The 13,834-nt window shown below is 38.4% G+C and overlaps 1 protein-coding gene across 1 annotated transcript in view; it reads left to right on the top strand.

Annotated features, from left to right (window-relative positions):
- SH3YL1 (SH3 and SYLF domain containing 1) overlaps positions 1–13,834 on the top strand; it is a 51,117-nt gene that overhangs the window by 539 nt on the left and 36,744 nt on the right. Inside the window, 1 exon segment of the mRNA XM_027744762.2 lies at positions 13,040–13,150. Coding sequence (XP_027600563.1) covers positions 13,040–13,150 — 111 coding nt within the window.

Raw genomic sequence — 13,834 nt, 5'->3', positions numbered from 1 at the left:
GTGAGTACCCAGGAGGCGGGAGTGGGTACCCGGGAAACAGGGGAGCTCCGAGCGGGGGAGCCGCGGCGGGCACGGGGCCGGTCCGACCGAAGGCGGCGGTACGCGGCCGGCAAGGCTTCGCTTGGCCATCGACTGCCCCTCTCGCCCGGTACTGCAGCATGTGCTGCTTCCTCCTGGGAGAAATTTAGGAAGCGTCGAATGAGGCTTTGGCCTCGCCAGGCTGCCGGTGAAATTGAGCACACGGGCGCTTCGCTTTATAGGGGAGATCAAGTGTTAGTTTATTTATTTATTTTTGTTATGTTTTATATCTATAATAGATATAGATATATATCGAGTATGTTATATATAAGATATATATGATATATATATCATATATATATGATATATATAAGATATATATGCATATATTTTATATATTAATATATTATGTATCTGTAATATGTATATTTATAGATCTATAAAGTGTATATACTATATATATAATATATGGTATATATTACATATGTATATATATTAATGTGTTGTTTATTTATTTATATTTTTGTTATTTATTTCTGTATATTTTTTTTCCTGCTGGGTTATCCCGTGTACCTGGCTGGGTTTTGTAATGTCGGCAGCCACAGCCCCACTGTGGCAGGGTGTGGCTAGGACTGGATTCCTCTGCTCTGTTTTTTAAAGACTTGATTACCTGGTTTTCCCATCAAAACGCAGCACTTAGGAGGTTAAATAAAAAATGCCATATTCTCAATTTTCGTATCAGATGTGTGCCTTTCAAACAAAAACTGAAGAGCTTATATAATATTTGCTGTGGAATGGAACAAACAGAACATTTTCTTTTATGCAGCTTGAAACACTGTCCTGCATACACATTTTTTAAAATTGTTTATTAATTTTACTTCATAGCGTAAGCGATTGGTATCAGAAGCATCGTTTCTGTACCCAGTGTTGCCTTGCTCAGGCCCTGCAGCGCTCTGCTGTCCACAGGGCTGCTGTCAGCAGTGCGGGGTGCTGGAGCCAGGCAGGGGCCCAGGCTCTGCTTGGTTGTCAGAGGTGGCCTTGGCAAAGGAGGCGGGGGGAGGGGGGGAGATGAATCAGTTGTGTCATTCTCAAGTGGAGCTCTGCCATACTGTATAACCAAGCAATGTAGAGTGCCTGCTTGCTGTCTGCTGGAGTCCCAGGAGCTGTTGATGTTGGAAGCAGATTCCCCAGCGCTATCTTCTATGCATTTTAGGGTCTGGGAAAGAGAGGGTGTATTATATAAGAGTGCTTTGAAAAACCATCCCTGTTTCTGTGTATGTTACATATAGGTACATGCCTAGCAGTTACTTTGAGATAAAGTATTTCATGGTTCCATGTCTTAGGGAAGGAAGTGGGGAGGATTGTTGTCTTGCATTCTTCACTGAAAGGGTTGTCAAGCATTGGAACAGGCTGCCCAGGGAGGTGGTGGAATCACCATCCCTGGAGGCATTCAAGAAATGACTGGATGTGGCATTTAGTCCCATGGTCTAGTTGACAAAGTGGTGATGAGTCAGAGGTTGGACTCAATGATCTCAAAGGTCTTTTCCAACCTAAATGAGTCTGTGATTCTGTGATTTTCATCCCTCAGTAGTGGAAGAAAGTCACAGTTTGTGCCTTCTTCAGTTAATGTCAACTTCCTGCTTTTGAAATTAACCATAGCAGAATTCACTGTTGTTCTTTGCAACAGTTTCTCATCATTAAGAATTAATATTTCTGATGTAATGAACACTTTATATTTTTGAGGGATTTGAAACAACCATTACATTGCTCTAAAAGAGCCTTTCATGCAGGACTGCTGTGAAGGATAAGCTGCATGACTTGGTGGGAGAGAAACACTATTGCGAACAAGGTAACCCAAGAGCTGAGATGGAACTTGGGCTCTTCAAACTCTTGATTAATAAATATCAAGCACCTGCACTTTTTACATGTTTATTCCTTTTAGTTTGAAGAAATGTTTCTTGCGTGATTAGTTGTAGGAATTCGTTCATTGTGGGAATTAGTAACTTCTTGGATTTGATGCACGCACATAGCGAATTGGGACATGTACGAAGTGGGGAAATGTGAGAGTCAGAATGATAGTGACAACTTTACTGGCAGGAGTGTCAAATATTTTCAGCAGGAAATATCTGGCATCTGTAATTTTTTAAGGTGGCTAATGTATTTTCATGTAGATTATTATGGTAGCATACAGGGGTATTGTGTAGTGCAGGTCAGGGTTGTAGTCTGTTACATTTTTGTTCTCTCTGTACCTCTGGCCCTGGTGAGAAGATAAACAAGATGTTTGTTTAGGATTTTCATCTAAAAAGAACAGCTTTGTTTCAGTTAAAGCTTTTCTCTACAAAGATTAATGTACTTGTTTATCTGCTTGGATTGCCTTGAAGTGTATTCTTGGTGATTAAAATAGAGCTAGCAAGCCAAAGCTGGGATACCCTTTGGGATTTTCGCCTCACCCCGCGTCTAAATTTCACATATCATGCCGACTCTTGTATTAATATGAGAAGAGACAGGTAGAACTGACTTTGTAGCTCTGACTTGCCTTCAGTCATGCTACTTATCTTGCCTGATGGGCAGCACCCCTTTGGTGCCAGCTGTTTACAAATCAAACATAGTACAATAAGCATATATGAAAGACTTGCTAAAAGGATTTCAGGTACTTGGTTTCCTGTGGGATGTGTGGCAGGGTGGATAGTTGTGGTGACATGTTTTGAGCAAAAGTGGGCAATTTTCATAGTAAAAATTCTTGAAAGAGTTCACATGCTAGTCTCAGACAACCCCCAGGATAACTTTGCCTTTGATGCTTGTTCTGGAGCACACCACTGTCTCTGTATTATTGAAAATGCTGTTTTCTGGGTATCTTTGTACAAACAGAGCAATTTCTTTCCCATGCCTCTTGTGTTTATCCTTTCTCCTGGAGCAAAGGCTTCTAGAACTGTGGACACAGGATTTTAGATATTGTCATTGCTAAAAGTTACAAGGATTTTTGAAGACTTTTAGCTACAGGTGTTCCACTGCTCTCTCTCCTGTGCAGTTGAACAGATGTCTATGTGCTTTTTGGAACAAATCCTCTGTGCCTCAGGCAGTTGGCGACTGTCTTCACATGCCACTGTTTTAGAAATAAGGAGGCAGCACCTAGTTGAAACATCTTGCATATACAAAGGAAACATATTTTTCTTTAAAATACATTGTTCAGCTTTGTCACTATCATTTTGCCCTTATGTATTCCACCTCTCATCAGAAAAGGATATGACAGGAAATTCACATTGTCCCTAATTGGAATTTTCTCCAAGCTGAAAACTGCTGGGAACCCAACTTGTCAAATGCTTTTGATAATGCAGGTGACTCTGTTACAGGGTGGGTTTTTTTTCCTTGACTTTTCTCAAGGAAATAGTTAATTCAAAGTGGGACTGAGGACTGATATCACAGGAAGTTACAAAGAGATAAACTTTGTGTTTGAATCAGTTAAGTCCTTTCCTCTTTGTGGAGAAAAGTAATAAAAATATGCACACAGTGAAACTGGGGCATGGGTTTTTTGCATGTTGTAGGGTTATTTTAGCACTAACAAAATTGATATTCCATGTGACAAATATTGAGCTCCCATGGTCTATAAGTGCATACATAATTGGTAGCAAAATTTGAAAAGGCAGTTTGTAAATACTAGAGCTGACCAAAAATCTTGTATGCTTTTAGATACTATACATGACACAGCTAACAGGCATAAATACTTTTATCACATTTCATACAATTTAGTTTATATCAGATAGCCTGTGTAGAGGCTAAGCTTATTTTGGCTGTGTTATTTTATTTAGTTAAGGCATTTCAAATAAATTTTGCTTTGCTTTCAAAAAGGTCATCAGCTAACATATCAGTTTCTATCTCTGTAAGCCTGAGTTTATAAAATACCTATGCCTAGAGGACAACAACCTAAAAACTTAACTTGACCATGAAGAAGTTTACTCCTTTAAAAAAGTCACAGCAGAAAGCTTTAAACCGAAGTTAGGTGCTTACCCTCAGCAAGTTTGCCAATGACGCGAAGCTGAGCAGTGCCGTTGATCCAACAGAAGGACGGGATGCCATCAAGAGCGACCTGGACAAACTTCAGAAGTGGGACCATGAGAAGTCAATGACGTTCAACAAGTCCAAGTGCAAGGTGTTACACCTGGATCAGGGCAATCCCAGACACAAGTACAGACTGGGAGAAGAACTCATTGAGAACAGCACTGCTAAGGAGGATTTGCAGGACTGCTGAAAGTCTTAGCACAAGATAAATGTGGACCTGTTGAAGCGAATCCAGAGGAGGGCAGGGGGCTTGGAACAGGATGATCTTTCGAGTTCCTGCCAATGGAAACCATTCAATGATTCTATAATAAAGGCTATGATTCTTTAATAAAGGTTGCAAAGAGTTATTTGCCTTGGAGTACAGGCCAATGGTAGAAGCAGTGAAAGTGCAGGTTGGGGTGAGGCAGTTTGCTTTAGAGTCACCACAGTTACATGCTTCCAATAATACGTTTCCTATGAGTTATTTTTACAGGTATTTTGATTTTTGTAACTCATAGTAATATATTTAAAAAAAAATCAACACACACAAAAAAACCCCGTAAAACTCAAAACCACAGACTTTCAGAGATGAGAATAAAGAAAGAAATCTGCTCTCTCCATTACTTCATTTCTATGAATAAAAAGCCTTCCATGTTTGAAATGTTTTTTCTTTCAATAAAGACTTGTGATTTTTTAGGTTTTGATTTGATTTCATACTGTGTATTTGCATACCAAAATCTAAATGTAGATGGCTGAGTTTCTTGTCATTGTCTGACTTCTTAGCTGTCTTGCAATAAAGATGCAGATGCAATGTAAGTTTCCAGAAAGGTTTTCAGAAGTACTAATCTTTAAAATTACATTTGTCATTTTTCCCCCCCATTACTGTGATTTAAATATATAAATATATGTAATTTTTGAAATATAAGCTTCATAAATTCAATAATAATTTCTTATTATAACCCTCTTCCTTCATTAAAAAATGCTTCGAAACACTGTAAATAGCTCAGGTTTTTATATTGATAGAAATGTCTGTGAGATTCCCCTCTTTGAAATAAGGACTGTGGGGCTGCTTTCCTTTTAGAGAAGGTGCTCTCTTCTGTTATGTGTCATTCCTTTTTCGTGTTTGAGGTCTTGAAGGCTGAATTTAGTTGTAACTTGAGTATCTTCATGAGGTTTTTCCTGTGCACAGGCTGTCATCAACAGCTAACTTTAACAGGTTATTGCAGGTAAAACAAGGAGAAACAGGCTGGTTTTAAAATGGATAAGAGTGGTTTTTTTTTTTAATTTTTGGCTTTATTTTTAAGCACTATTTCACTTCCTTCCAGTAGTGTTTGGGCAGAATATATTTCCATCTGTCTTAGGTAAACCTTAAAATACTTCCAACTCCTAGATTTCTGTATGCTAAAGGCTGCAGGTTTTGCAGGCCTTTCTGGTCTGTTCTCCCTCCCTCACCACTACCAGCACCAGCTTAGTGTAGTGCGATCCAGTAAACAGCTTGTTATCCAGGGTGGGGAAGCAGGAAAGTGTAGTTACATTAATTCATAGTGTAAAAACCATCAAGGTTGTGAAAGCACACATTAGAGTCTTCCAGTGCAGCTCAGCTGACATCTGCAAGGCCATGAAGTGCCTGCTGCAGTACTTGTATCCTGCCATAACTCCTGTGTAACTGATGCATCACTAACTTCTCACACCAGTGTTGTTGAGGAACAGCATGGAAGTTGGTAAAACTTCAGGAATCCAAGTGATAAAAATCATGGTAGAAATACATGACATTAGTGCAGAGCTTCACTGTACAGAGACCTTGTTTTCTACTTTTCAGGTCTGCTTCCATTGCCTTACACTGATGTATTTTCTGTTGTCTCCTGTTTCACTTGCTGTTCCAGGTGCCTATGGCAGAATTGTATAACACAGCCAACTGACATGAACTGCTGTGTCAGTAATGCTTTGTCATTCCCTTCCACTGCTTCCCTATATTCCTTTCTGCTGTACCATTAGCCCTTTCCAGCAGAATGATCAAAGTGTACATTCTGAGCCTTTCCTGTTTCTAGTCCTTAGAGTCTTCAGGAAACAGTATCTACTTGTTGCTGTTGATTCCAAAACCAGGAGTAAGGAGCTCAGACTCTGACGGCGGTAGTCTGCTGGATTTCAACTAAAAAGTGTGGTTATTGCCTTCATTTCATTACATCCTTTTCTTCCAGGTTCCTTTTCAACTTGTGCCACTATTTCCTTGAAATCCAGATGTCTTTTCTTGACATTTCATTGACCTGGCTTCTTTACTGTCTATCATTGTCTTCAAATGTTGGAAGCAGTAAATGGAGAGGTACTGATAGAGACATGTTTAGCATAGTCATGTTTAGCATAGTCTGCTGCCTGTCATCCACTGCTCTGTATTGCATCACTTTTTCTTGGACTAGGCAAAATGCTTACAATGCACATCTTACAGGCTGTTTAAGGAATTCCAAGTACCAGATGAAGCCCAAGGCTGGAGCTGGCTGCCACAGTATTATGTTGTTACACATTTGTGAAACCAAAATTACATTAATCTCTTTGATTGTAATGCCAAATTGAAATCTCTTGTTTAGGCTCTTTTCCAACGCTGCACAGTCTTGTTTTTCAGGTTTCTCTTTCCCATTCGACGTTGTTCTTTAACTTTTCTTGACTATGCTAATTTTCACGTTGATGAATGTTCATGATCATAATTTTGAATGTTCTCTGTTCATACAAGCTTTTTAGCATTTACGTAGCTCATGTAACGGTGAGTATTTGCAAAGTATCTATACTTTAATGTATTGTTGTGCTGTTTCTGAACTTTTTAGTGAAGTGAAAGTGAAGACTTAGTTACTGTCTGAGGCTCACAGAGTTGTCATTGGTTTTTTTGTTGTTTTCGTAACCAAAAAAACCCCCACAACATCACCTTCCAGCACCAAATATTTCAAAGCTCATATGTACGGGGGCAACAAATGTATGAAGTCTGCATGCAAAGCTTTGTCTCCCCTTTGTCATCAATTCTTCGAAACTGTACTTTTGATGTTTGGGTTTTCATAATGCAACCATGCTTTATTTCATCTGTTCTTCATATTCAGCAGAATTTTGATTATATCAGAATTAGTTATAGATTTTAAGTAAAAAGGCTTTATTTATTCTTTATTGCACCTTGCTCAGATAATTTCACCAAATGTTCAGCCAACACGCTATTACTGTTAGTCAGAATGTAAATTAGAGGCTGACGCACTTACCTCATCAGCTTACGAATTAAGCAGTTAATCAATTTTGGTGTGATGTTCCCCCATGGGGTTTGTGTTGCTGACTCACATATGCTCAATATCTTCTCCTTTCAACAACAAGCAGGAGTGCAAATGAAGCTTGCTCCCAGCTGAGCATTCGCTGGTCACGGCATTCCAAATCCATCAGTCAGTGTATCCCCCTGATAGATATTATTGTCTTATTGCTCCTGGTTACTTCTTTCCTGAGCATTGCTTGAATACAAAGCAGGCAATTATAAATGCATACTTAAAAGCCAATAGTGAAGACAGTGCTGTGGGATGATTCGTTATGTTATTGACAGGGTAAAGTGAACACAGAAATTTGGCTTATGTCTAAGTATTTCATACAGTATTTTTGTTAAAAAGCAAATATGTCTATAATACCTTTCCAATAGACTTCCAGTATTAAATTAGTTTTTAAGGAACTAATTTTACAGTTCAAATCATAAGGTAAGCTTGAGGGGGAAGAGGACAATCTGATAGATGAACAGAAGTTGAAACCATTTTTGATATCACAAAAATCCCACTTACAGTTTTGTCTGTTTATACAGTGATTAAAATAAACAGAAGCAAGAACTTGCTCCTCAACCTTCACCGTGATCTTTCTTTATTTTATTTCTGTTGTATTTTTGGGGCAGATGTCACTATTTCATAGTGCAAAGCCCCATGTAGTTTGTTTTTTTTTTAAGTGAATAACTAATTATGCATTGTCTTTGACATATTCGTGCTATTTTCCATTTACTAGGGGTCTTTTACTAAAAACCCCATAGTTTCCTTTGCCTTTGGACAAAGGTTTATGAAATTGATTGATCTAAATTTTAATAGTAAGAGTGAGGCCTCACCTGTACTATATAGCAAACCATTAAACTTTGCCTTTTTAGTGTTGACTGTTGTTCTTATTTAATTTTGAATTCTGTCAACAAAATCTTGAGTGTAGCATAGCCCAAGACGGAGAACCAAACTTCCCCCTCTCCTCAGTGATAAAAAATATTACATTTCTTTTGCTGTGGCTCTAACAATCCTAGCAAAATGCAAGTCCAGCCAGGCTTTATCAAGCATTGTATTATACGTAATTAAGGTCAAGCTGTGGACTTGTTTGAGGTTTTTTTTTAAACAAGTCATCAGTTCCTCAAGACCCCTGTAGGCCTCCTGCCAGTTCCTCAGTATCTACACAACATTATGAAAGTAAATAAAGAAACTTTAAATGAGCCACTGTGGAAAGAATCATATAGTAGCCACTTCGAGTAACTGTGTTGGTTTTCAGCATGAAAGTGTTTAATCAGTTGGCTTGTTGATCCTGCCCATTGTTATTAAAACCTTTCTGTGCCATGCTTGCTTGCCAAATAAAGTCACTCTAATTTTCATACCTGCTACTGTCTAAATTAAAATCTGGATGTAAGTTATCTTACTTGCAACCCTTCTCTACAATGTGTAGCTTTGAGCTCTTCAGTTGGTAGTGTGTTCAACCTCTTTATTTTTTCCTTCCCTTTTCCCCCTCTCTGTATCTCTACTGTGCTTTAGAAATATCACCCACTTCTTAGCCCACTTCTGAAAGCACTGAAGTGTGCCTGCATGCAAAGTAACTGACAGAATAATGTCAAATCCACCTGCTGTGTCATAGTCCAGAAAAATAACCCTGCATTGTTTTGGTCTGTGGCAGGAAGGGAAAAAGCAAAGGACACTGGAGGAGTGAATTCTTGTAGCTACCCAGAGACTGCAGAAGCAATATTGACGTAGGAAACAAATGAGACAGGGAGAAAGTGAAGTTTCTGCTGTTAGTTTAAGGATGGGAAGTTAAACTATTCTTGTGCTTGCTGTTGTGGTGTGCAGCTAGATGAGGAATCTCTCTCCATCTTCTCTATACCCTGGTAATAAAGGTACCCCACACTATGTGGCACCAAAACGAACAAACAAACAAAAAAAAAAACCAACAAAAAAAATCCACCAACAAAAAACCCCCCACCCTTTTAGGGGGATTGGAGTGGATATACCTACTTTTCAGTTTTCTTAGGTAATGCTGTTTTGCTGTCCAAAGTTTGTATTTTGGAATACAGTATTTGGAATCATAGTGCAGGTAAGTCATGGTTTGTGTTGGAAGGGAAAAGGACATCTAGTCCAACTCTTCCTGCAATGGGCAGGGACATCTTCAACTTGAGCAGGTTGCTCAGAGACCCATCCAGCCTGACCTTGAATGTTTTCATGGATGGAGCATCTACCTCCTCCCTGGGCAACCAGTTCATAAAAATACCATCCTTGTTTTAAAAAAAAATCTTCCTGATTTTTTCCAATATAGGAACACTGGGATAAAAATAAGCCAGGTAGGAAAATCATGGAGTCATCCTCGGTATCTTGTGAAACTTTCAAAGTAAACACTTGAAAGGCTTACTTAAACATCCTCCATCCTGACCCAAGATGCAACCGAAACCTGATTTTGAAACCAACTACATTTTGAGAGGTGAAAGGACAGTGAAGTAGTAACCGCATTACTTTTGCTGACTCCTGAAGTTTAGCTTTGAGTTGTCTTCAATTAACTTCTACGTGTACAGAGGCATGGCCACGGTGTTGTCTGGAAACCATCAAATACTTCTGAACCAATTCTGAATCTGAAAAAGCATATGAAAACTGTGAAGTGATTTTTTTTTCCCTGCCACTATTCTTCCTGTTTGCAGACTTTTAGGTCTGAAAACATCTCATGTTTTCTCAATGGACTTAGCTAAGGGATTTCTCTTTAAGCCGTACGAAATGAGAGCTTTTGCTTTTTTTATTTTTTTAGTAGTAGAAAGAATTAGTTGAAGATGTTTCTCCAGATTCTGAGATTAGCCAAAAAGAAGCAAAGGGAAGGAAGGAATGCATGCAAAGACAGGAAAGAAGAGTGAGAGAAAAGCACAGAAGTTTATTTTATTTCTCTAATCTAAAAGCTTGATAATGCTTGCTTTTGCTCCGTCATGTTTTTTATCTTCACAATGTTTTTATCTCCCCAAAGTTTTTTTGTCTCTAATGTACACATCTTATTTTCATTGTCTTGATCACTTTGCTAGAAGTCCTGCATGGTCAGGCACATAACTGTCCATTTTACCACATTTAGAATGAAGCATATCTTCCACTTTTATGTTATTGAAACATAAGAATAATTAAGTACCACGATATGTGTATTTTGGGTAGACTGAGTAGGTGATCCTTCCCAAACTCCAGACTTCTAGACTTGCAGAGTATCTTAACTGAAAAACTACATATAGAACTGTTCATCTGATTTTGTAACTGGACATGCACTGTGTATTACAGTGTTAATTATTAATTACAAATTATAATATCCTAAGTTTATTTTTCATGCCTTCTTGAGAAGAATGCTGTTTCCATATGCTTTTTGGGACTGACTCAATGTATCTCCATACAAAAGCAAAAATCTTATTTTTCTCTTATGCTGGTAATGTTTACCCTCTGACCTTGAAAATGCAGTGTGAAGTACAAACAACAGAAGCAATGGAAACACTTGTTCCAACTCAGTTTAATCTACCAAAATCAATTGTCTGTTCATGTTTTGTTTGGGCTACACTGGCCTCTTCTTGCTGTGTAACCAGATTCCAGCCTGGTGAAGCCTTCAAATCACAGAAGAAATGTATGTTCAAAACTCCTACAAGAATTCTGACAATTTTAGTGCCATAACAGTCACAGAAAAATTCACATGCCAAGAGCTTTTTCAGAAGGTCCTGAGCACGTAGAGCTTCACCTTCTCCTATCCTTTCACACTCGGGGACTTGGCTGTCATCTTAATTTTCTGAGAAGGGATGATCAGGAGATAGAATTAGTATTTCTTCTCTGGTACAGCACTGTAGTTTAGAGTCTGTTGCTTTCTATGCATCTACTTCCTTTTGCTCCCAGAGAGGCTGATATTTCTGGATAGCCTTGTGATGTCTGCTGTCACTTCAAACTCTCCAATGTTACACCTGCTGCATTTCCGCCAAAGCCAAATGTTGCTACAAGACTTCACAGGGAATGGTGGTCCAGAGGTTCAGATGTCAAGATCTCTCTTGTTCTGGGAGTCTTCCTTCTTTCCTGAAAAACATACTAGAGGAATATTCTTCATTTTGGAAAGTGGAGGTGTAGTTCCTATTCTAGCCAGTGGAGCCTGAACAGAAACTTGGCTGACTTGCTGCTTTGTGCTTCAAGTCTGAGCTGAATTGCTCTCCAAGCAACATTGATTTAATCTCAAAATCTATTTAGTCCTCTTTTGGATGGGAATGCTGCCCATGAAGAGTGAAGAGATGAATGAATGTTCAACGAACGCCAATTGAAAAACTAGGCCACTTTTGACAGAATATTTTTTCTTTATACATGGTATTTTCTATGTTTTTATGAATTTAAGAACAGTAGAATTTTATGTAAATGCTGTCTCTAGTTTTTTTCAGAGACATGACATGAGACTAGGTATGTCTTTGGTCTGGCAATATATTCATGTGTTACCTGGGCAGTTTGCTGCTGATAAACTTGGAAATAGTGAGTGTTGATATGTAGTAGATGTAACAATCAAGACTAACTCATATCTTTTTATCTGCACTAAGGTGTCTTTTTGCAAATCTACAGGTGAAACATACTATTCATACATAAAATGGTATTTATACTGCTGCAGAATATTAATATTTTATAATACTTGTCTCTTTTCAGTCATTGATTAATGACAGCATATCTGGTAGATCTGAGTGGGATCAATGCACTTCCATAGAATTTATGATTTCATGGATTTGGGTGGTAAATATCAAGATTTTGTGTGTCTGTTACTGTTGTCTGCAGCTTTATAAAGTAAACATAATCTATCTCTAGTATGTGCTTTTTCCTCAGTTGAAATGTACAACAAGCTTATGTTGGATCACGTTAGAAAGAAAATATTGATAAGCCCTTCCACAGGAAGTAGATTTCTAAAGGAAATTTCTTGGTCTGAAACAGAATTTTATTCGCTTACAAAACATGCTGCAAGTTTAGCTCTGTAAGAAAAGTGTCCTGAAGAGATGTGAACAATTTAGAGTTCACCGGTCAATAGTTGCCAATTTGAAGGACAGCAGAGTTCATGGTAGTACAGAGAAGAGCAATTAGAGTGATCAGTGATGGAGCAACTACCTTGAGGAGAGACTAAGGCTGAGACTCCTGAAAAAGTGGAGAAGGCTGGGGTCCATGGCTATATATAAAGGCATGAAGGTAGTGGACAAGTTGAATGTATTAGGTGTTCACCAGAACCTGAGAGACTTGAGCTAGCAGGCATTCACTGTAACTAGTAAATTAATTTAAAATAGATCACATTTTTTTAAGTAGCAGGTGGTGAACTGGTGCAGCAAGAATTCTGAAGGCAGAGTATCGATAGGTTTGAAAAGGTATTAGACAAATTCATATGCAATAAGCCCATAAACAAATAGAGACAGGAACAACTGAGGATGTATCTCCAACACCCCTGTGATTACCAGTGTGGATTCTGAGCAAGTACAAGAGAAACAGATTGGAAGAAAGAGCTGGGCTTGTGGGTTTTTTTAAGTGATGTCTTCTATTAAAATTGTCAGAGACAAAATGTGGGTCTGATGCAGAAGATCATTTCTTATGCTTCCTGTTTCCGTGTCTCTATGGTTTCCTCTTTATTTTTAAAGAATCAGTTTTCCCATACAAATTATACTGGGTTTTTTTGTATAAGATATCCTGAACTGACCATAGATATAATTTATTTCTTTCATGTTTTACAGTGAACAACCCTATACCTTCCAACTTGAAGTCAGAAGCTAAAAAGGCAGCTAAAATATTACGAGAATTTACAGAAATAACTTCTAGAAATGGACCAGATAAAATCATACCTCGTGAGTAAAGAAAATGTTTTGATTCAACTAAAACCTTCACGGCTCCCCTGTGTTGCAGTCATGCTCTCTTTATCAATTCTCTCTGCTTTCACTGACCACAACTTAGAGATGAATGAAGATTTCAGGTGCCATAGCTTCTTTGAAAATATTTTGGAAGTAAAGGGTTTCAGTTTGCTGTATTCTTAGCAGATGTTACTTACTGGTAGAGATCTTTTGAATGTTTACAACCACAAGGTTCCTGCACTGGAAGGATGAATGGATGGACTGTCTCATGCCCACCCTGTAAATGTATGTTCTTAAGAGAGGACCTAGAATAGTAGCTCTAGTTCTTGAATATCTGTATTTATTAAAATTAACTAGATGACAATAAGTTGAAGTAAAGAGATTGGGGCACTGTTCTCATTTGATTCTGGTTTGACTCTTATTTGCTGCTGTCTTCTTTATTTTTGCAGTTGTTACTCTGTGTTTCTCCTAGTGTCTTCCTCCATCTGGAGTTGCTGTTTGTGGCTTTGAATTAATAACTTATTTTCCGGAAGGTCTGCAGTAAGACTTGCAGGATGCTGACACTGTATTTGCCACTAACACTGCCTAATGATATAAGCTGATTAGGCTGTTGTATGTTGCTGTGATTTAAATTTGCACTCCTTCAGAAATTTGTGGAGACGAGATTTTTCGCAGCTATTC

Source organism: Pipra filicauda, unplaced genomic scaffold (genome assembly GCF_003945595.2).
Source record: "Pipra filicauda isolate LSUMZ 115617 unplaced genomic scaffold, ASM394559v2 scaffold41_size5083284_pilon, whole genome shotgun sequence".
NCBI classification, from domain to species: domain Eukaryota; kingdom Metazoa; phylum Chordata; class Aves; order Passeriformes; family Pipridae; genus Pipra; species Pipra filicauda.
This window is presented reverse-complemented; position numbering and strand designations above follow the sequence as displayed.